The sequence below is a fragment of the Hippopotamus amphibius genome, chromosome 4 (assembly GCF_030028045.1).
Source record: "Hippopotamus amphibius kiboko isolate mHipAmp2 chromosome 4, mHipAmp2.hap2, whole genome shotgun sequence".
Classification (NCBI taxonomy): domain Eukaryota; kingdom Metazoa; phylum Chordata; class Mammalia; order Artiodactyla; family Hippopotamidae; genus Hippopotamus; species Hippopotamus amphibius.
In genome coordinates, this window is record NC_080189.1 from 164,699,006 (window position 1) to 164,723,221 (window position 24,216).

Consider the following 24,216-nt stretch of genomic DNA (forward strand, 5'->3'; position numbering starts at 1 on the left):
AGATTTCTTGCTCTAGTTCTGTGAAAAATGCCGTTGGTAATTTGATCGGGATTGCATTGAATCTGTAAATTGCTTTGGGTAGTACCGACATTTTCACGATCTTGATTCTTCCACTCCAGGAACATGGTATGTCCCTCCATCTGTTTGTGTCATCTTTGATTTCTTTCATCAATGTCTTAAAGTTTTCTGCATACAGATCTTTTGGCTCCTTAGGCAGGTTTATTCCTAGGTGTTTTATTCTTTTTGTTGCAATGGTGAATGGGAGAGTTTCCTTAATTTCTCTTTCTGCTCTTCCATTGTTCGTGTATAGGAATGCAAGAGATTTCTGTGCATTAATTTTGTATCCTGCTACTTTACTAAACTCATCAATGAGTGCTAGCAGTTTTCTGGTAGAGTCTTTAGGGTTTTCTATATATAATATCATGTCATCTGCAAAGAGTGACAATTTTACTTCTTCTTTTCCAATTTGGATTCCTTTGATTTCTTTTTCTTCTCTGATTGCTGTGGCTAACACTTCCAAAACTATGTTGAATAATACTGGTGAGAGTGGACACCCTTGTCTTGTGCCTGTTCTTAGAGGGAATTCTTCCAGTTTTTCCCCACTGAGAACGATGTTGGCTTTTGGTTTTTCATATATGGCTTTTATTATGTTGAGGTAATTTCCTTCTATGCCCATTTTCTGGAGAGCTTTTATCATAAATGGATGTTGAACTTTGTCAAAAGCTTTTTCTGCATCTATTGAAATGATCATATGGTTTTTATCCTTCAATTTGTTGATATGATGTATCACGTTGATTGATTTGCGTATATTGAAGAATCCTTGCATCCCAGGGATAAACCCCACTTGATCATGGTGTATGATTTTTTTAATGTGCTGTTGGAGTCTGTTAGCTAGTATTTTGTTGAGGATTTTTGCATCTATATTCATCAGTGATATTGGTCTGTAGTTTTCTTTTTTTGTGGTATCTTTGCCTGGTTTTGGTATCAGGGTGATGGTAGCCTCGTAGAATGAGTTTGGGAGTGTTCTGTCTTCTGCAATATTTTGGAAGAGTTTGAGAAGGATAGGTGTTAACTCTTCTCGAAGTGTTTGATAGAATTCTCCCATGAACCCATCTGATCCTGGGCTTTTGTGTGTTGGGAGATTTTTAATCACTGCCTCAATTTCCGTACTTGTGATTGGTCTGTTCATGATTTCTATTTCTTCCTAGTTCAGTCTTGGAAGATTGTATTTTTCTAAGAATGTATCCATTTCTTCCAGGGTATCCAATTGATTGGCATATAGTTGCTTGTAGTAGTCTCTCATGATGTTTTGTATTTCTGAGGTGTCCGTTGTGACTTCTCCTTTTTCATTTCTAATTCTGTTGATTTGCATCTTCTCCCTTTTTTTCTTGATGAGTCTGGCTAATGGTTTATCAATTTTGTTAATCTTCTCAAAGAACCAGCTTTTAGTTTTATTTATTTTTCTTATGGTTTCTTTCCTTTCTTTTTCATTTATTTCTGCTCTGATCTTTATGATTTCTTTCCTTCTGCTCACTTTGGGGTTTCTTTGTTCTTCTTTCTCTAGTTGTTTGAGGTGTAAGGTTAGGTTGTTTGTTCGATCATTTTCTTGTTTCTTAAGGTAGGACTGTATTGCTATAAACTTCCCTCTTAGAACTGCTTTTGCTGCATCCCATAGGTTTTGGGTTGTTGTGTTTTCGTTGTCATTTGTTTCTAGATATTTTTTGATTTCCTCTTTGATTTCTTTAGTGATTCCTTGGTTGTTTAAGAGTGAATTTTTTAGCCTCCATGTGTTTGTCTTTTTTGCAGTTTTTTTCCTGTAATTGATATCTAGTCTCATGGCGTTGTGGTCTGAGAAGATGCTTGATATGATTTCAACTTTCTTGAATTTGCTGAGGTTTGATTTGTGACCCAAGATGTGATCTATCCTGGAAAATGTTCTGTGTGCACTTGAGAAGAAAGTGTAGTCTGTCGTTTTTGGATGGAATGTCCTATAAATATCAATTAAGTCAAGATGGTCTAATGTGTCATTTAAAGCTTGTGTGTCTTTATTTATTTTCTGATTGGATGATCTGTCCATTGATGTAAGTGGGGTGTTCAAGTCTCCCACTATTATTGTATTACTGTCGATGTCCCCTTTTAGAGCTGTTAGCATTTGCTTTATGTATTGAGGTGCTCCTATATTGGGGGCATAGATATTTACCATTGTGATATGTTCTTCTTGAATGGATCCCTTGATCATGATGTAGTGTCCTTCCTTGTCTCTTGTAATAGTCTTTACTTTCAAGTCTAATTTGTCTGATATGAGTATTGCTACTCCAGCTTTCTTTTGACTTCCATTTGCATGGAATATCTTTTTCCATCCCTTCACTTTCAGTCTATATGTATCCCTTGGTCTGAAGTGGGTTTCTTGTAGGCAGCATATAGAAGGGTCTTGTTTTTGTATCCATTCAGCCAGTCTGTGTCTTTTGGTTGGAGCATTTAATCCATTTACATTTAAAGTGATTATTGACATGTGTGTTCCAATTACCATTTTCTTCATTGTTTTGGGTTTGTATTTGTAGGTGTTTTCCTTTTCTTGTGTTTCCTACTTAGAGAAGTTCCTTTAGCACTTGTTGTAAGGCTGGTTTGGTGGTGCTGAATTCTCTTCACTTTTGCTTGTCTGGAAAGCTTTTGATTTCTCCCTCAAATCTGAATGAGATTCTTGCTGGGTAGAGGATTCTTGGCTGTAGGTTTCTCTCTTTCAGGACTTTCAGTATATCCTGCCATTCCCTTCTGGCCTGCAGAGTTTCTGTAGAAAGGTCCGCTGTTATCCTGATGGGTTTTCCCTTATATGTTGTTTGTTGCTTTTCTCTTGCTGCTTTTAATATTTTTTCTTTGTGTTGAATTGTCGTTAGTTTGATTAATATGTGTCTTGGTGTATTTCTCCTTGGGTTTATTCTGTATGGGACTCTCTGTGCTTCTTGGACTTGGTTAATTATTTCCTTTCCCATGTTGGGGAAGTTTTCCACTAGAACCTCTTCAAATATTTTCTCAGACCCTTTCTTGTTTTCTTCTTCTGGGATGCCTATAATTCGAATGTTGGTACGCTTAATGTTATCACTGAGGTCTCTGAGACTGTCTTCTAATCTTTTTATTCTTTTTTCTTTTTCCTGCTCTGTGGCACTTATTTCCCCCATTCTATCTTCCAAGTCACTTATTCGTTCTTCTGCCTCAGTCATTCTGCTGGTTATAGCATCTAGAGTATTTTTAATTTCAGTTATTTTGTTATCCATTGCTGTTTGTTTTTCTGAGTTCTTATGAACTGTTTCTTGTACTTTCTCTATTTTGTTATCGAGATTTTGTATCATTTTTACTATCATTACTCTAAATTCTTTTTCAGGCATTTTTCCTATTTCCTCCTCATTTATTTGGTCTTGTGGGTTTCTTTCCTGCTCCTTTGCCTGCATGGTGTTTCTTTGTTTTCTCATGGTTGTCCAAACTTTTGGGGTTGCTTGTCCTGGCGATAGAGGTGTTTATAGAAGACTGTCCAAGTCTCAGACTAATGTCCAAGTATTGGATTAAATGAATATTAAGTCTAGGAAACACATACATGTATAAGACACACAATTACTGAATCTGTTAGGACATAAGGCTCTAGAAAGACCTGACAGAACCCCAGTGTGCTATCAGATATTCAAAGAGAAACCCAACAGAAACTGACAACTGAAACAGAACAAATCAGAGACAAAAGCAAAAGCAAACAAACAAACAAATAACACCTTACACATACAAACATTAATCCAGGGAGATTTTGTAAGCTAGGATCAAATATAGAAAAGAGCCAGAGTACCACCAGAGAGAATGGAGATTCTCAGAATGTAATTAAACAACTGTACTAAAAACTAAGATAAAGACAAAAGCCTAATATTAAATACCAAGGCAGTGCATCATCTGGAGAATAGAGCAAGGAGTCTGAGCAGATCGATAGTGTTGCTTATAAGTATGTTAAGATAAAATAAACTTAAAATGGCTGGAAGAAAGGGGAACGGAAGAGCGTAATGTGATTGGAAATATGCAAATAAAAAGAAAGGAATAGAAATGTATAAAAGATAGGGATGAAAGGAAAGTATGAGAGATATATTGTCTGTACTACCAAAAACTTAGCTAGATATAGAAGTATATAAAAAGACCAAAAAAAAAAAAAAAAGAATAAAAAATATCATTAAAAAATTATGTTATAAAACTTGTAGATCCCTTAGGGCTAAGATCGTATTTAATAAAGAAAAAAAAAAGGGAGAGAGAGAAAAAGAAAAAGAAAAAAAAAAAACTCCAGAACTGATCCCAGAATGGCCCAGTTCAATAGGTATTGATACTACTATTTCTGTTTCCTTAGCGTCTCAGCTGTAAGTGTCCTTCTCCTTGCCTTGGGTTTTTTTGCATTATTCTGCGACCAGCAGAGGTTCCTTTAGTGTTCGTCTGTAAGCGTCGGTGTGTGGGGAGGGAGAGGGTACAATAGTGGCTCCTTCTCCTGGGAGTGAGTGAGCAGTGGCGCACTGTTGTTTCAGTCGGGCTTGGAGGTGCCTGTTGCAGAGGGACGCTGGTGGCTCAGGCGTAAACAGAAAGTCTTAGAGTTGGGCCTCTCTGGGGTTTTTTGTTGTTGTTGTTGCTGTTGTTGTTGTTGTTGTTGTTTTCTCTCGGCAGCCTCCCTGCTGCTGGCGTTGCAAGGGGTTTTAATCTAGCCCCGCCCGAGTGCCTGAGGGTGCTTGTTATCCCTGAGCGCCTTAGGTGGCCCACAAGTGTCTCTCCACTGCCTGTTGCAGAGGCACCAAAAGAGAGAGAGAGGCTACGCGCGCGGCTCCTCCCCCTCCCCACCCCTCCCGTGAGCCTGCAGCCTCCAGCCGCCATCATGGCCGGGCAGCTCTCAGGGCCGGGCACTCCTCGCCGCGGACCTCCTCCCTCCTGTCCTCTCCGTCCGTCACCCTACCGGCAACAATGTTTCTCACCCTGAACCAGCCCTCCGGTTCCCACGCTCCCGCTCCTGGACCCTCCGTTCAGCCGCGGATCGATGTCTCGGTCCGGGAACGCTGAGCTGTGCTGCGGACCCTCCGTATGTTTCTCACTCCCTCCCGTCTGCCACAGCTCCGTGCTTCACCCTCTTTGAGCCCTCGTAGATGCCTCCCTACCGGCTATGTCGGGCTCCCCGCGGTCCTTTCTGGTGTCCGAGGCCGTCTGCTGGTGTTCAGCTGGTTCTCTGTGGGAATGACTGCGTCCTTCCATGCATTCCCAATGCATCTGTGGAGAGGGATGCACTCCACATCCCTCTACTTCGCCGCCATCTTTTCTCCTCCCTGTCTATTGAAGGTTTTAAAAAGGGTACAAGCAGCCTTTTAAAAATTATCAAAGTAAAAGCTAGAAGAAGAAACAGCCATCTACATTTAAAATCAAAGCAACAATTAATGTAGAGCACCCAATGATCTTCTTATATGTGTATTGTGCATTACAATTTACCAGGCACTTTTATATATATTATCTCAGCTTTTATAACTACTCTATGTACTACATAGGCTAAGTATTTTTATTACCATTTTTAAGATAAGAAGCTAATACTCAGGCTAAATGACTTGTTCAGTGTTACTTGATTCATATGAAATAATCCAGGGTTAAACTCAGGTTTCCTGGATCCTAAACCTAGTTTCAGAGATCTTGCATCTCTATAACACTGTTGACATAAAAGCATCTAAATTGGACCATCCACATTCTGTCCAAGTTCAGGGTGGAATTTAAATTCTACTTCCATTATAAAGCTTCCCATATCACTCTAATCTAAAGCCAATTCTACTTCTTCCATAGTTTTTGCTGTCCTTAAAAAGATCATGTGAAAGCTCTTGTGAAAATTCATAGATCATCCTATCAGGTGGTTCCCTGGAAGCCTTTATTCTAAGATGGGTTTCCTGTATTCTCTTCTTTCTTAAACTAGACCCATAGAATTCAGTCCAATTTCCGTTCTTCTTGACAGTTGCCACCATCCATTCCATCTTTGGGACAAGGATTACTTGAATAGTAGAAATGGTCTGTTCATTTTGGAATTAATACCTAGAACAAAATCTTTTATATGGTAGGTGTTCAATACATACTTGCTAAATGAATGACTAGACTAATCAATGCTTATGGATGGGGCAGAAGGTTCAGAAAGTTTGGTAAGAATACAGGGGATAAAGTTTAGCACCTGATAATGGAAGATCTGGGATGCATGGCTAAAGGGTTGAGATTTGCCCAGCTGGCAACAAGAGAGTCACTGGAGCCAGCGTATGGTTTTTCTGGATTTTCTTCTTCTAGGGAAGATTCCACTTTAGAATTCAGCCAACTTCTTGCCTTTTTTTTTTCCCCCTTTTTTTTCTTGTCTTTTCAACTCCACCAGGACCTCCTTCCACCAGTGCCACTTTGCCAGAGACTAGCGATATGTAAGACAGGCAGAAAAACCCAAGTGAATCGAGGAAGCCTGTTAAAAGCACTGATTTCTATGATGTCTCAGTTTGTTAACTAAATTGTAGGTTTTATCGCTTGGCCAGAGACAGCTGACAGACAGCTCTGCCTGAACAAATAGCATCTCCAAAATGACACGTGCATTTTGTAGTTTCATTACAGGCGGTGGGTATCGTTATTGCCTGGGCCATCACAGTAAATATGGTGATTATATGCATCCCTTGGGATTTGGGGTTGACAGCGTAGTTGGGCTGCACTAAAGAGTCTTGGCTGGTGCATTGACGTAAATGACAGCAAAGCAGATCTCTGGGCCCCTTAGGATGGAGGCAGAAGTTCTTGATTAAAGAAAATTCCACAGGCCTGCTAAAATCTTACCAATTCGGACAGTAATTTCTTTGCTTATGAGTCATATTTAACATTCCTCTTCCTGATATTTTTTCTGGCACCCCAATGTCCAGAAGTCGAAGACCTTAGCTGCATGTTGCTAAGAATTTCAACAGTCAGCAGAAATAGTGGTAGTTATTGACTGGTTAGTCAAAGGCAGCCAACTTCACCATGGCCATAAAGTAAATATCTCAAACCTCCAAACATATACCAACCTCCAAATAACAAGTCCTCTTTAGATGTCTGAGGCTTGGCTCTCTAGCTTCTCTTATGGGTCAATGTGTATTTGTAGGGGTGCCTGGAAACAGCTTATTTGGGCTTCAGATGTATTAGAAAAGAGATGGTTCCCCCATCTATACATATACAGTATGAAGCAACTGCTGTTCCCTGGAAAGAAAATTTGGGGGTGATACTTCTTGTGCCTTCTCTCCAATCCCTTATTTAGTTGGTAGGATTGGTTGACGGGTTTGCACGTGTCTGGTGAGACCCTTTCCTTCTTTCTATTCAGAGAGTTCTTCTCCCTGTGCTGGGCATATCCAGGTTGCCAGTTTCATCTTTGCAGGGGGCAATAGGGAAGAGAACAGGACAAGGAATCTCGTCCCAGACCACTTCCCCTACTCAGCTTCACAGGCAATAAAGTTTGCTGGTCCTTTAGCCTGTGTCTATTTCTCAATTGGCTTGGAATTCAGAATGGAGGAGGCTATGATTTATTGCCCACTTAAACCTCAACATGGTAGAGCAGCGATTCTGTTTTTCTAGCTGTTATATTGCAATGAATATTTTTTATTTATTTGCCAAGTGTGTTATATAACTTAAACATTTTTTTTCAATATCACGATCTGTTCAAAATTAAATGGTTGTTCTAGAGCAGCAGCCTACATTAAATTTTTCTTGATGGTTATCGCCATGCAGATATATGTACTCCCAGAACTAAAAGTGTGTTTGCATAAAATGTATATGTACCTTTCTATACTGAAAGGTCTGCTCTTAGGCAACTTTCAATAATGCATTTTATTGTCATTGTCTTTTCTGGCATTTATTAATCCTACTGTTTATTGGCTAAGTGTACATTTCCTATCAGTGTGTCTCTAAGTCAAGGTGAAGGTAGCTGCCATACTTCAGAGCTCAGAATGAAGTCTATTTTGTTTAAATCCAACCTTCTTATGAGGCTGCCTAACAGTGATAGATTTTGTTGTTGTGCTTCAGTTCATGAAAAGTGCATTAAAACCTTGAGCTGAGCCATCTCTCTGAAGCAGCAGTTGGGTCATTACAATTTGGCAGGCACTTTAGATGTGTGTGTGATTTTATGATCGAGTCCGCTTAATTCATCCCAACCCTTCAAAGGGGAAGGAAACGACAATTCCTCGAGTATCTTCTGTTATCTGCTAGCTGCCTGTATATATTGTTTTATCCTCAGAACAAGCTTTTGTGGTCGGTAATAGTTTCCTAACATTAAAGATGAGAAAATTAAGGCTTGGAAGATCTAAACAATTTGGTCAAGAACACACAGTAAATGATAGAGTTAAGATCCAAAGCCAAACCTGCATTACTCAAAAGCATATGACTATTATAGTACATTAGGGCTTAAAAAAAACTGAAAAATCTGCAAAGTGCACACCGATAATTTAAGTGATTAAAATGGATTGGGGTATAAGAAAAAATGCACTTTCTCTTTTCTTGAATCCCATGGCTCTTGATCTATCTTTTGTGGAAGTTCAGAGAAGTTGCTAGTCCTGTGGTGACAAACATATTTCCCTTTTAACTTTACTCTTTACTCCCTTTATCTTTACTCTTACCTTTACTTTGTTTGTATACAAAACAAAAGAGAGCAAGTGAGAGAGAGAAAGAGAGGGGGGAAACTTGGTGAGAAATGGCAACCAACACTCAGACTTGGCATCTAATAGTCAATAGGGAGTGGTAGAGACTGTAGTGATTTGGAAACTTGTGCCTTTCCCCTCCAATCTGCTCTGGCCTTTAATTGTATTTTAGAAATGTTATCCCAGTGTTGCTCAATCTTATCATTTTCAAAAGAACTTAGAAATCTAACTATTCATGAGAGACCTTCTGATTTTTAAATGTTGAAAACTGTCACATTTTAAAAGAAACTATGAGTACCCGCCCCTTTAAAAAATAAAACAATATGCATCTGAGAGCCAGATCCAGTTTGTAGGTTCTATTTGTATTACACAATGTTCTGTGTTCCACAATGCAGCTAATAAGTCTCTATTAGAGAAAAATAATCAAGAGACAAAAATCAAACCAAAAAAACAGCTTTCCTTACTCTTCCAAGAGCTATGTCCCGCCCCCCTGCCAAGGTTCAGTACTGTGTGTTTAACGTGTCCCTCTGGCGTAGACACGTGACTCCCGGTCCTCTCTGCCCTTCACATGGGCCCTGTGTGCTTGTTTCTGTGCATCCCTGGATGGACTTGGTTGTCTGGTGAGCAGAGGCGGGATGGCTCATCAGCAATCATCCTTTGGCAGTGGAATCAGCAATACAATGCATACTGCTGTCTATTAAGGAAGGTGTCGCTGCTTGTAGCTAGCTTTCTAAGTCATTTGCCTCAGGTATTTGCCTGCAGAAAGTTTCTTGAACTCATTACAAAGTAGAGTGGCAAGAAATACATCTCTGTTTAAGGATTTGAGGAGCTGTTTCCCCTCTTCTTTCAGATGAGGTTTAGTAGATAGCTTTAGTGTCACTCCTCTAATTCCTTGTCTGTATCCCTACTACTTCCTTCCCTCTTCTAAGTTTTTACTTCCCTCTGACCTTAATCACTGCCTTAAATGAATCGAAGGTGTCATTGAACATCTATGCTCAGTGAGATAATTGCTTACTGCTGAAACGTGGGTGCTCTAGCATTGCTTGGATGGTGTCTGCCTTGATGGCTTCTGGGCCAAGGTCAAGTGTAAGTGCCACAAAAATCACTGTCCTTCTAAACAGCTAAAGCTCTTCGCCTGCTAGAAGAGAAATGTCTACAGCAGAAAGCAGGGGAGTTTGCAGCAGGGCACACTTGAGGAATAAAGGATTTTATTTATATTTATGTTGAGTCTATAGTTTTCTAAATTCCATAAATGTAATTGAGCCATTATCAAGGAAACATTTGCCAGGGGGTCTGGGGAGGGCCCTTAGGGCAAGAAAGAAAATATTCTCTAAGATTTAGCATGTTTATGAACCTTAAACACGCTTTCTTTTTGTTTGGATGTCTTGAGCCCTGAGAGTCTACCTGAACATGCAAACGTTTGTGTCTCAGTAAAATCACTGACGTTTTAGAGAGCAGATCAGCTGGTTGAGATTCTAAAGTGTTTTTATGCCAAGTATTTCCTAATTTTCTCTTTCTAAGACTGAATTTCATTTTCATTCCAATAGTTTCAACCTTTTAAACCTCCCCCATACCTCCTTCCTCATCTTCATTACTTAAATATATCTGGGGCTTCCTAGGTGGCGCAGTGGTTAAGAATCCGCCTGCCAATGCAGAGGTCACGGGTTCGATCCCAGCTCCAGGAAGATCCCACATGCCGCGGAGCAACGAAGCCCGTGTGCCGGAAGAAAAAGAAAAAAAAATATATCTGATCTAACCCCAGTTTTTTCCTACCATTGGCCTGACCCCCTCCTGGATAAGGTGGCATTTTCTGTTCTGAAGGACACATCCTCTGCCTCCAGTCACTTGGGCAATTTGTCAAGGACTGACTATAAATGTCTGTTTTTAATTCTTCTCTCATAATGTAGATAACTGTGGGCTTGTTTCCATTTGTATTTGTCCCCGTGTATTTTGTAATAATGTTTTTTTTTCTGTGCCCCGTAATTTTCAAATCACTGTCATAAACATCACTTTTTTTTTTTTTTTTAACCTTCATCACTACCCAGCAAGCTCAGTGATGCTGACCCTGTCTTACACCTGAGGAAACTATGCCCAGAGCACTTGTGACTTGTCCCAGGATTTGCATTAAGAGAACAACTAGAAGTTAGATTCATGTCTTCTGATTCCAGTACTATTGCCCTTTTCACAATACCAGGGTGGAGTTTACACTCTTGATGGCTGAATAATGCTAAATATATTTTTTACCTTCTGATGGTCCTGACAAAGTACCCTGTCTAGAGTGTATAATCAGTAGATCCTGGATTGCAAAGCCTCTGTGACTTGACTCTGACTCATGCAACAGAGAAATAAAGATATTGTTTTAAAAATATAACTATGTGTAAAGATCTAGTGCAAGTCTAGTGCAAATTGAAAGTGGATGGTGATTGTAGCACAGCTCACTTAGAGGTGGACCTAGAAGACTGTGATGAGGGGACAGGCTCCCAAAAGGCAGAACTTGAATGTTGCACTGACCAACAGTCACTGCATTGAGGAGTAGAGGAGAAGGCAGGAAAATGAAAATGAGTTTCTCTGGAAATCTGGCATCTTAAATATTTCAAAGATTAAAATGGTGTTTAATGGGAATCAAATGGTTCAAGGAACTGGTAATGGGATGGAGTGGTGTCCACCTCTGGGACTTCAGTTTGAATACTAGTCCAAGTAAAAAAAGCAGAGTAGATTGAGGACCTTGATAATTAATTACTAAACCTCTCACCTCCAGGTCTACAGAGCAAGTTCTCCTTGGGCTGCATTGATTTCCTGGCAATTATCTAGAATACTGCTTTAGTAGACTACGTGAAATAAATTAATGCCCATGGTCCCCTGAGACGTTGTCATGGTTCACCTTTTCAGAAGCACTCTTTCGAAGCAAAATCATAGCAAAAATTGATAAGCAACAAATAGACCATGGTTGGAGATGTTGCACTCTTCACTAGAGTGTTGCTTGCTGAGAAAAGCAAAGATGCTTTCACCGTTGTGTCAGGTGCTCAGCTGAACATTTATTGAACACTCCATATGGAAAAAGAGATAGAAAATAAGAATATATCTTCTGCCTTTCCAATGCTAGTAATGTGACTGAGGGAAAGAACCATTTCATTAAAAAAAAATCATTGAAAGGAATCAACACAAGCAATTGACTTTATTGTTGAAAAGATACTGGTGGGATTATGGGATAACTGGAAGAAAGACCTAATTAATCAAAGATGGCTCTGGGAGGTCTGTAGTTAGCTCTGTACGTCTTTGTATGCTGGCTAGGAAAGCTGGACTCTCTACAAAGGGAAGTCTCGTCTCCAAATAGGAAAGGGCACTTCATTCAAGTGTTGTTCTGAGCCAGGCCTAGGAGATCTGTTCTGTCTCTGGGTCATTACTGGATCTGTGATCCCTAATGATCAATCAGTTCATTCCCTGGAGCTCATGCTGACTCTAGATCATCTTGATATTTAATTCACCCTGAATCCATAATTTGTTCTGAATTATGTCTGTGATAGTTTCATATTCCCGAGAAGCCTTCTTGGAAGTAAAGTCCTAAGCATTCCACTGACTGTTCCGGGACTATCCAAGGGCAGTATTAGAGCTTGACTACAGATGCTTTTTGATGGACACAGAGAGGCTTAGATTCTCCTGAATCATCATCACTGTACTTAAAAAGCAAAGGAGAGGCTCAGAGAAACTAGCTTTTTCGTATATTAAGCTTTAAGGTCTTATTCAAACACACGCATGCACACACATGCACACACTTGCATGGGCATGCATAGAGACACAATTCTATTTCCCTAGCACTGTGTTCCTTAGACTTTTGGATGAAATCATTTAGCATCTTTATATCAGTGAGTAAAACTGTAGCACACTCATAAGGAAGAGAATAAGGAATGTTTGTGCCCTTTAAAAGCCACACTACAAATACTTCTTCATATTCTGCGTGGATTTATTATAAACTCTGTGGATAATTTATGTATCTGAAGCTGTGGCTAGCTCCCAGGTGGCTCCCAGTGCATGCCAGATCATAGAGGAGCAATGACTTCCTAGTTTCTCAGGGGTATTTCCCTCATTTGCCTGAAACTTACTCACTTTACACTTTGGTAGCAATATTAAATTCAAGTAAATTAAAATAAGGAGATGTGTTCTCTAATTACTCTACCAAAAGAGCATGCAGCTTTGAAATAATTCTCAGTGCTGCTATGTTGGATGCTTTTCCAAAAGCATGAGTCAGCTCTCTGTGATACATTTTAAAGTCTCCCATTTGGATGACTTTTACTAATCTCACCCTGGGCCCAAGGAAAGTATTCTTCTTTTCATACTTTTTCTGGGACGTCCAGATTACTCTCCCCTACAGTGACTTTGACACTGGTATGGAGGCCAGAAAGCCTGCCTTCTTACTTGCTACAGCTTGTTTAAATTTCCCTGGTTTTTTTGGTTGTTGTTTCTTTTTTTGTTTTGTTTTTCCCTCTCTTGCTTTTATTGCTGGTTGGGGGTAGGTCAGAATAAACCTTTTGAATTCGAAATGCTGATAAGATCCAAGAGAGACTGTTACAGTGGTGATAGTTGACAAAGAGGAGGACCATAAAATATCACCTGGATGAAATACCTAGCTGCAACGCTATCTCCAGGACACACACACACCGCCTTCCCTGTGTGCAGACAGGCACTGCTGATATATTAGAGTCTGCTGGCCATTTTGTTTACAATAACTAGGAAAGGAAAAATGAGCCCCTATTTCAGTATGTTCGTCCCAAGATGATGACACAGTAGATTCTCCTTGCAGGTAAACCAAGAGAGCTCAGTTAATCACCATTTATCACTCAAAGGAGTCAAGTGTCTTGCAAATGCATGGGAGCCCTGGAGACTGAGATATTCATTGGGTTGCAATGCTATTCGCTTCTCTCATTCCATCTAATGTAATAAACTCAAGTCCTGACATTAGAGTGATGTGTGCTGGCTTTTAGAGTCCCAAGCCTTTAACATATGCATGATTCACTCCACAGAACTAGATAAATTTTCAGAAAGAAAATGTCATATCATTATAATTTTAATAACTTTACAACTTCACTTCATCTCCTCCATTACCAACCCATTCCTAGCTACCATCATCTTTTGCCAGAAGCCTCTAATTTATTTCTCTGTATCCACAGCTGCCCACCTTCAGTGTTATGTTGAATTGATTTTAGTATCTAAACCACCATTGATTGATCTGAGATAGACTAGTTTATGCCTAACTTGGATGAATTTTTATACATTTTGTCTTATCTTGTTAGAAATGTGTTCTATTTGTCAGTAATAGTTGAAAGAGTTGGTACAGGCTCCCCATTTGACTCTCCCACTCTCTGCTTGAGTTACTCTGACAATGTTAACATAAACCGTTGGTCAAAAACTAAAGAAAAAAAAATCATACCCAGCTTTAAATTGTGCAAGATTTCATAACAGGGGTCAGCAAACGTTTTCTGTAAAGGGGCAGACAGTAAATATTTTAGGCTTCTAGGCCCCGTGATCTCTGTTGCAACTGCTCAGCTCTGCTGTTGTAGTGCTGCAGCAGCCAAAGACGATATAAAAATGGAGGAGCACAGCTGTGTCCCAATAAAACTTTATTTACATGAACAGGCAACAGCCAAATTTGGCCATAGTTGCTGATCTCTGCTTCAGGCCATTCTGCCTCCTGCATCCTTTGCATACCCATTCTCCAAAGACGTCATAAAAAGATGCACTTATCTACACTGTATTTTTTGATAATCCCAAAGTACTAAATCTCTCAGTTCTGAAATGTGTATCCTATTTTTTTTTTTTTCCTCTTCGGTTAGAAAATGGTATAGAGCTTAACCTGGAAATTCATCTACAGGAATGACTGAGAATGCCTTACTTATTAAACCAAGAATTCTTGGTTGAGGTTTATTATTCACCTAAGTCCATTCTTCTTGAAGCCATAACGTTAACTCAGTCTGTCACTCGACAGATAGGCAGATAGTAAATCACTTTGGAGAATCACTGAAGGTTTCCTTACCATCACAGAATAGGTCTTGAAAGGTTACCAGCTATTTACTGGTCTGTCTTCCCTAAGGGAGCTGCTGCTCCTCCTTGGGCTGGAATATCTAGTCCTAGGACAGGGAGTTTCTCCTTTGAAGCCCACTCAGAACTGATTATACCTCTTCATGGAAACTGACTAGAATGACCTAGTCTGCAGTGAAGGGTCAAGGGACTAAATTGGATTTGGAATTATCAGCTAATGTCATCGTGCCTGGGGAGATGTACTGGGAGGCTTTCCTAGGGTAGTGACGATGAGCGATAAGAGAAAGGGGTTACCAAGAGCAGACAGGGGAAATAACACAGGATGTGTATTCCAGACCTGCCACTTTCTGTCTGTGTAAGCTTGCTTTGCCAAGTACATCTGTAAAAAGGGCACTTGAATAGAACATAGAGTAGGAGCAAGTCAGATTATCCACACATGCTCATTGCTCACCCTGTGCTCTGAGGTCCAGACGATTTCTGACCAAATATGTGAAATTTACATATGGGTACACACAGGCGTGCCCTCATATACACATGTGCCTTGCGTGTGCTGTATTTGTGTTGTGTGCATGCATACCCAGCTCATAGAAGAAGTATTGTGAGGAACCAGTTAGACTCTATATACAATGTTTGCAGATCAGTTTCTGTCATGCAGTGCATGCTTTATGGGTGTCTCTTGTGTGGCTGCAGTTTTGTACTCCCTGCTGCAGAGTTTCCAATAGTGACACTATTCACACTATAGGGCAGGTATTTCTTGGTCGTGTATTGTTGGATATTCAGCAACATTTCTGGCCTATACCCCCTAGAGACTGTAAGCACCCCACCCCCAGTTGTGACAAGCAAAAATGTTTCCAGGCATTGCCAAATGTCCCTGGGCACTAAATCACCCCCAGTTGACACCATAGCTCTAGCGGAACGAAGATATTAACATAAGGAATTTGTTCCCAGGCTTTAGCAAGTATCTGAATCACCTAGAGAGCTTGTGAAAATACAGATTGCTGGGTCCCGCTCCAGGGTTTCTGATTTAGAGTCCGATTTTAGATCCAGGAATTTGCATTTCTAAGGAGTTCCTAAGTAATGCTGATGCTGCTGGTCCCAGGACCACACTTTGTAAGCATGTAGGTGAGATCTAAGATATTCCAGAAGAATTCTTGGCCATGTAAAAAGTGCTTCCTAATTTTGAGGATTGTGATGTTACTGTGAGCACAGGGCTTAAGGTCTCTTTATTAAGGCCATTGGGTGGCTCCTCACAGCTGTGGCAGAGACTTGGGGGACAGGAAGGCATTTATGGGAGATGTTCAGTCTGTACTGGGTTTCAGTCAGCCCTGCCCTGCCAGCTGTCACCTGAATCCTGCCAGGAGACTGCTCCAGGCCCTGGTGCAACATGGGGCTCTTACGGAAATGAACTTGAATTTTTGCTTTGTAGTCAGACTTAACTACCAAACGAGGCAGTGTGACATTGGGGTCTGTGGATCCCAAGTGCATGTTCAGAGTGGATTTGAAGGACATGATGACTCAGGATGCCTGCGTGCGACCGGTGACTCTTAGAGCCCTGGCTCTGACTTGTTTCTTATTTACTTGCACCAGCTGTCTTGTCCTTCCTTGATTCCCCACGTTGGGTCAGAGTTCCTGTTGTCCTGAGCTGTCATCCATGCTCTCTCTCTCTTTTTTTTTCTTTGCTGAGAGTTAGAGATGGAGCTGTCTTGAGCTATTTATCAGTCTTATCTCTCTTGGCTCTCTGTTAGTATTTCAGCCTGTGGATCTAATCCGCTTTAATTGATTGACCTCGTGCAACCAGACATCAGCAAAACAACAGGAGAAGCACAAGTGCAGCGGGTGTGGGGGGAAGGTGGATGCAGTTTTACTGGGTGGGCACAAAGGTCATGGAGACCTGTGCAGATTTAGAAAAATAGAATTTATTTCCAAGCCCTTTAACGTGAATTTTCTAGGGACAATCTGTACAGATTCTGGAGCTGATGATCTTGAATGGGAGACAGTCATTTCAAATAGCGAAGTATCACGTAGGGCCTGTGCAAAAGCCTCTGACGCACCCATCACCTGTCATACTATTTCTCACCCAGTTATCCTCACTACCTTCACTATTAACAGCATCTTCACCCCCACCATTAACGCTATGTTTGTATCGTCCTTTGTGCAGCACTTCATGATTTGCCGAGCTTTTATTCATTTATCTTAAGGACCATTCAACACAGGCACTATTATTCTTGCTGTCTTCGTATTGTTGTTCCCATTTTTCACACAGGCAGTTGAGACCTGTTCCAGATCATCTGGGCAACAAGATACAGAGAGAGCCTTGACTGAGCTCAGGTTTTCTGCTTCTAAATCGTAAAGGCTTTGGGACCCAGAGCAGACCTTTTCTTCTCTCCTCCCTTGCCCTGCCTGCCACACAGCCACACTTAAGCTCCTCAAGGGAAGGAGACCGGGTCATTGTCAGGTTGAGTGATTCCTGATAGGTTTATTCTCTATCTTGGACTTCTTGAGGGAGGGACCTGGTCTTGAATCCCTTCAGAGCACCTGGCTTTGCATACTGGAAGTGCACACTCGCTGCTTATTATGTAGCTGTTGTCCTGGGTCTAGACCAAGGAGGCTATAACATTGAAAAAATGGACTTATGATCTGCACTGAAAGATAATTAGCAGCCAGGAAAAGAACCCATATGTGATTTACTAAATGCAGGGTGTTTATCCCAGTGAACTTCAATAAAATCCTCCCTCAGTCAAAATTATCTGATAAATCAAGTAATTTGTACCTCATCCTTTTGTATTTTACAGATGGCATATATAAAGCGTAATGAGACTATATGTTTTGCCCAAGATTTATTGCAACAAAAATTCTCAATATAGATGACCAATTCTCTGCTTTACCCTGTGCTGTTCAAATCCTGGTTAGCCTCCCATGGTATAAAAGCATGTGAGCACAATTTTTTTCAATCATGACCACACATTCTAATTCATTATTCATTCATTCATTTATCCATTAATTTAATGAGCATTTACTGAGCACCTGTTAGGATCCCTGCATTTGAAATACACACAAGTAGTTTAGGCAGACAGGTAGGACAGGTTATACAGATGTAAAGTATATGATATGTAGTGTATATACCACTTTATGTAAATAACTCAGTTGCAACATGAATACATGTGATGGAAACATAACAAGGTGGAAAATTCATGGGTTTTAAAGTCAGACAGACCTGTATTATAATCTTAAATATGTATCTTAGTCATTGTGTGAATTCTCAATTCTTTGAATCTTCATCTTTTTAAGCTATAAAATTTGGAGGGTAATGGTGGAAATTTGAAAACTATTCTATTGAAAATATTTGCTGAGCACCTACTCCATCATGTAGATAGTCTGGGTTATGCTGCAATAACAAACAGCTCTAAATAGCAGTATTTGGTGGCACAAAGCAATCACGCTTTGTTTCTCACATGTGCCATGTCCCCTGCAGTGTGGCTTGTTGTCATCCTTACCCAATGACCCAGACTGACGAAGAAGCCACTGCGAGGAATTTGCTGAGTGCAGTGGTTCAGAGCAAATGGGAGAATTCTGGCAGATCTCATACCAGCAATTAAACAGATGGTTCAGCAGTGACACCCAATTTTATTGGTCAACACTGGTCCATCGGCCCCACCTATCACAAGGAGATCCAGAATTTCTCTCTCCTATGAGCCCGTAATGGAGGAGAACTACCAAAATGTGGGAAATAGTGCCACTGATCACTCGATTTACTACAATCCAGACTCTGAAATGGGTGTGGATCTGACAGTGTCTGGCCCCAAGAGGACTCACATTCATGTTGCTCTCCTTGTTTTACCCCCTGCACTGAACTCACAAATCTGTGCGAAGCCTAGAAGTTAAGATATTGAGAACTGCTTCCTTTGCATAGTGCCCTGGTGCACGTTTGAGAGCGCCAGTTCTGTTTCTGTCAGCTGCAATTTTCTAAAGTAGCAGATGGTGCATTCTCCCTTCCCCTGGGGCACTCTGGAATGAATGAAGAGATCGCCTTCAGGGAGATCTTTATTCCTGAGGATTTCTCTTGCCCCTATGCATTTCTGCTCCTGAAATCTGACTCTGGTGTCAGTAGCATCTCTTGGGTCACCTCGATAGCAATAACTGCTATTTGGCTGATGGAGGATCAGAAAGCTGGAGCCGTACTAATTTGAAGAACCAGGTGGGCTCATAAAGAGTCATTATTCATGAAGAATGACTTACTGGCTATTTAAAGACAGCTGTTTCTGTACTGTTCAGTTTTTTCCTGAATGCACTTGAGGATTCTTTGGTAATGTCTTCTGATTTACCACTTGTCTTTGTTTTTAATATCAAGGAGAAACATAGATTGAAGTGATTGCCTTGGTAGCAACTTTAGTGGTGAAGGGTGTGGAGTTATTAAAATTTATAGTCATGCTGTTTTTGCAGCTACATTTTGCTTGTCTTGGAGAGGCTTATAAAAGGCACCAAGGAATGTGGAGAGAGAGCAACTACCAAATTGTGGCAGGAAATCAACCATGCAAATATTGTTTTTTGAGTATTCTATTTGCTAAAATTTACATTTATCTTTACAATATTTCTTAATGACAATGTTGCCAAACCAACCAGTCCTTGACTTGTGCCACTACTTTCAAGTAAACCAGTGGGGGGAAAGAAAGAGAAAAGGCGACTTAACATTTATTGAGGTCCCGAAGTGTGCACAGCCAGGTGCTTCACACATGTGTTCTCCTAAAATCTTCACTGAAATTTCCCTTTCTCCCCACAAGCGCCCCCTTTTAGAAGAAACGCCAGAAGTTAAACAACCTGCCCAAGGTCATACAGCTTTAAGAACCAGAGGTATTATTTGAACCAAGATATGCTAAAACCCATGTTTATTGGTATCGAAGCAGTGAACTTCTCCAGTAATCACAGTGTTTTAAATAGTCACATGATTGGATGGTTTCTTCTCCTGATCTCATGTATCCCTTATATTGGTATAATATTTTATTATTTATAAAGTACTGTCACATTCATTATGTCACTTCAGCCTCATAACAGCCCTCCAAAGTATGTAAAGCTGACATCCTGTCCCCATAATTTATTATCAAGAAATGGGTTCAGAAATGTTAAGTAACTTGCCCAAGGTTAGTCAGGACTGACGTCAGAGCCAATGCTTTTTATCCTTCCCATCTCCTCTCCTCTGGACACCTGGCCAGCAGAGTTTATTTTCATGGCATCTGAGCATGATGGATTCAAGCCTGGGCAACTGTATGGGTATTTGCCACAAAGCTTATAATGAACCGAGACAAAGCCATTAGGCACAGATTATAATGCCACTGTGGTCCCATGACAAATGACAAGGAGATTGCAGTAATGAAATCTTATTACTGTGAGTGAAGAGACCACATCTGAGGTCCAGCACAGTTACATTTACCACCACGGGAAACAGCGAAACATCTGGGTAAGGGTCTCCACTGACACTGGCAACGTGCTAGCAGGATTAAGGAGACCTCTCCAAAACAGTGACTGTGATGGCAAATGTGTGGCGCCTAAGATAAGGACCAAATATTTCTTCTGGCAGAGATTAAATCTCTTCTTTTCCTGAATCTATTATGGATCTTGCAGAAAGTCTGCCCAAGAATATATCTCACTGATCAGCCTACTCAGTGAGCCAGAACTGTACTTTGCCACTGCTGTTGCTGAAAAGCTGCAGAAGGCTGGTTTAAAGGTCTCCTCTCTCCCCCTAAAACTGTTCTCCATCCATGATTAATTAGTGACTCTGAGGTGAATTGAATCACCAGCAGTCCTTTCCATGCATCCAGAATTTATACAGTGGTTTCTCATTGAAGAACTGTGGGGCAATAAACAGCCCACATTTGTGGGGTGGGCAGAGGAGTAATGGTGTCTGCAGTCATGGTTTCTTAACTCCTTCAGTCCTTCAATTCTGCTAAAAAGGTTATGACTCAGGTTATTATAGCCTTGCTTATTTAGGCATGAGGGTGATTAGGTACCAACACACACACACACACACACACACACCCCCTTAGAAGTGCATGCCAACTCTTTAAGTAAGAGAAAGCAGAAAAAGTCATATTGTCATTTCTGCATTCCCAGAGCATTAAGGAGAAAGAATAAAATGGATCATAATATTATTAATTATGGGCATGAAAGATGCAGAAGAACCCATCATCAGGTTCATTTATCCATGCATCATGTTTTAATAGTAGGTGCTTTGTTTAGTGCTGGAGATCCAGAGACAGGAAAACAAAACAAAACAAAGCTGAGAACACAGTGTCACAATAAACAGGGCTTCAAGAAATCCTGTTTCTTAGAGACTTAAGAAAAAATGAGTATGTTTAGTCACCATTTGGGGAGGCACCTGAATTACTTCTCCCAGGGACCAAAACATGGGAATTGCAGACATCATTTTACATTGTGTGCTGTGATATCAGAGCACAAAGGAAGCAATCATGTCCGCCCTGTATCTCAGCATCCCTGCATGCTGAAAGCAGCCTCTTTTGATCAGCCTAGATCCCTGCTTTTTAAGATTAAGACTCCTGGGTACTTATTCATTCTTTAATTGGGCACAAGATGTGTTCACATGCTAAAGGAAAATCGGCTAGTTGAGGAAAGCCTGTCTTTTGGGAAAATAAGTGAAGTGTAGCAAACTATATGGAAACTAGTACCTAAAATCTCACTGGAAGTCCTAATATATTGACTTTAAGCATAGTGAGTGGTTAATGAATAGTATATTTATGTATTGAATGAACCAAATTACTAAACTTGAGGTTCAGTGAAATCTTTCCCATGTCTTGGTTTATCTGGGTTCTGGACTTCTTTTCCCGTATCCTTCTCCTTCCTTTCCTCCTCTTTCTCCTTGTTCTTGAATATAAGGAAATAGAGGATAACAGAGACTGTATGAATACATATTGTGACTCAGTCTTGTAGAACATCAGAGTCACAGCTAAATTTTATATTTTTGAAAGTCCAACCAACTGTTTAGCCAGTAAGCCAGACAACTAGAGAAATGGAGAAAAATGTCTCTTTTCTCTTCTCGCCCATTCCCTCCTGACACGCTGCATACTGGTGATGCCTTTCAGAGAGGTTGTAAGAGACTGGTGATATCTGATCAGTGAGGTTACTTTCATTTTATGTCTTCTTCTGAATACTAATTCCAACTCTTAGTCATAACCAACGATTAGAGGAGAAGAGTTTTAATAGTATCGTTATTTATATTGCGGTGCTACTGGGCTTTTCCCAGGAGGTAGATAATGTCACGACCACCACCATCACCATAATCATCACAATCATTGCCCTAAGGTTACCCTTCTGGAATTCATTGTGCTTTGCCTCCCAGAAGTCTGTGTAGGGCCACAGAAGTTCTCTTCTGCTGTGTAACATAAAGCTATAGCACTGAATATTACCACCCTCTTTGGCTTAAACTTAGGAATAGGGCTACACATGTGGAAAGGGTGCCAGCATCTAACTTGGAAAACCCCACTTCAGTTATACTGGCCTCCACTGAGGATGCATCTCCTGTGTGCTTTAAACCTACAGAAAGCATCACCAGGAGTAAGTCTATGGTGCTAGCTTCCATGGTATTGGCTCCTAACCATTCTGTACACCTCCTCTTGGCTTTGATTGCCCCCCAGATTGCAAGCAGGCTTGGATTTCCTCTTTAATCCTAAATCTGAATTGTGAAGTAACCTACAATTCAGTGTCGTATTAGTCTCTTCTAGAAAACAGGCCTAATTCATCTCACAGAACCTTGTAGTGTCATTACTCACTTGTTAGGTAGTTCTGTGGTTCCAGCTTTGATATCTGTTGAGGGCAGTCAAATGATGTAACCTGTGCAGTGCAGCCTCTGAGAGCAATTTGGGTGGTTTTGTACCGTTGGCTTTTATGTTCAGGATGAAAGCCCATGGAGAAATGTAGGATACTATTATTAACTTCAAGCTGACAGCTCTCTCTGGGTACCTACAGATTCATTGTTAGTTGGAGGATCAACTTTAAAGGGAGAAAACCTTGTGGTTAGTGATAACCTGCCTTTTGTGTTTCTTTATTATAGGAACAGGGGAAAATTGGAGTTGTCTTCAATATTGGCACCGTTGACATCTCCATCAAAGAGGAGAGGACCCCGGTGAATGATGGCAAATACCACGTGGTGCGCTTCACCAGGAACGGTGGCAATGCCACACTTCAGGTGGACAACTGGCCAGTGAATGAGCATTATCCCACAGGTACATGTTCTGCTCTCAATGACCAGACTCTCTTTTACTTTCCCATTCTTATTTCTAACAGGTGATTTTCTCATGACTGTCACCAAATCATTAAAACACTGAATATTAAGCACACATTCATATTTTGTGGATGAGAAGATGCATTATTTCTTTAGGACTCAGTCCAGTATAGGGAGCTTCTGGAGACTTACTAACTATGCACTGAACACTTCTTTTATTCATCTGATTAATACTGCCTGACTGGCTCATCCCAGATACAATGATGTTGGAATTTCCTGAGCACTGCAAATGATGAGCAGTGGATAAGGGGTACCATCTCTGACAAGCTATTGTCAGGAATCACGGAATAATCCATTTGAAATCTGGGCTTTGTGGTTCCATGTAGCCAGGTGTGGTTGAACATACAGGTGGCCAGAGATGGCAGAAAGACTGTAAAAGAGAGTATACTGAACTTGAGATGATGCTCTTTGTGAATGCTCCCATAATTCTTAAGTCAGAGTAACAATGAGAGAAAAACTAAGAGTGAAATTTCATTCATTCGGTTGACTTTGCCAATTTTCTCTCTCTCACTTACACTAGCCTGCCTTGATTTTCAGAGGTTGGTCCTAGTAGGCATTTTAATAGCAAGCATGCCGGTGTGGGAGGGAGAGGGGTTAATCATCTGTTTAAATTTTATAGTCAAGGAGCATTCGCCAGCAAACTCCCAGAACCAGATGGCCGAATCAAGGGCGATGGGAGGAAAGGTTGCCTTCTTTACAAAGTTCATGCAAATAATCCCTTAGCTTTCCCTCTCGTCTACCACTTCTCCTAGGAAAGAGCCCTGAACCCTGATCGTAAGAGTGCCAGGAATGGAAGGGAAAATACTTTGGCTAAAGGCCTTTGCTCCATCATTGAATTCTCACCTGGTGGATGCAAGAAAATAGCTCAGAATATTGAACTTGTCAATAACATGGGCATTTGTACTATGTCTAACTATCTCCTACACTCCAAATGGCCCATCATTTTCTCACTGTTATCGTCTCACTTCCTTTATAGTGGGCACAGAGGTGAGGAAGCTGGAAGCACATTTCCGGAAGTGTAAGAGCTCTTTAGCTAATAATCATCACATTTGAGAGAACTGTGTAAAGTAAATTTGCCTATTTGTGGCCCAAGAATGTTGAATGAGTTGAAGGCTGTGGTTATTTTTTCATGCCTAAGTTAGCATTACTTTTCTTTAAATGCCACCGGAAGTAAGTGTGCTACTGGGTTTTTCCTCTGTTAGCCAGAGCCTTCCTATGTCTGGTTTAAGA

General features: G+C 40.7%; 1 protein-coding gene across 10 annotated transcripts in view; it reads left to right on the forward strand.

Annotated features, from left to right (window-relative positions):
• NRXN3 (neurexin 3) overlaps window positions 1-24,216 on the forward strand; it is a 1,504,067-nt gene that overhangs the window by 1,301,246 nt on the left and 178,605 nt on the right. For all 10 annotated transcript variants that reach the window (XM_057731261.1, XM_057731262.1, XM_057731259.1 and 7 more), the window contains one exon: window positions 22,756-22,927. In XM_057731261.1, the coding sequence (XP_057587244.1) occupies window positions 22,756-22,927 (172 nt within the window). The remainder of the gene's footprint in view (window positions 1-22,755; window positions 22,928-24,216) is intronic.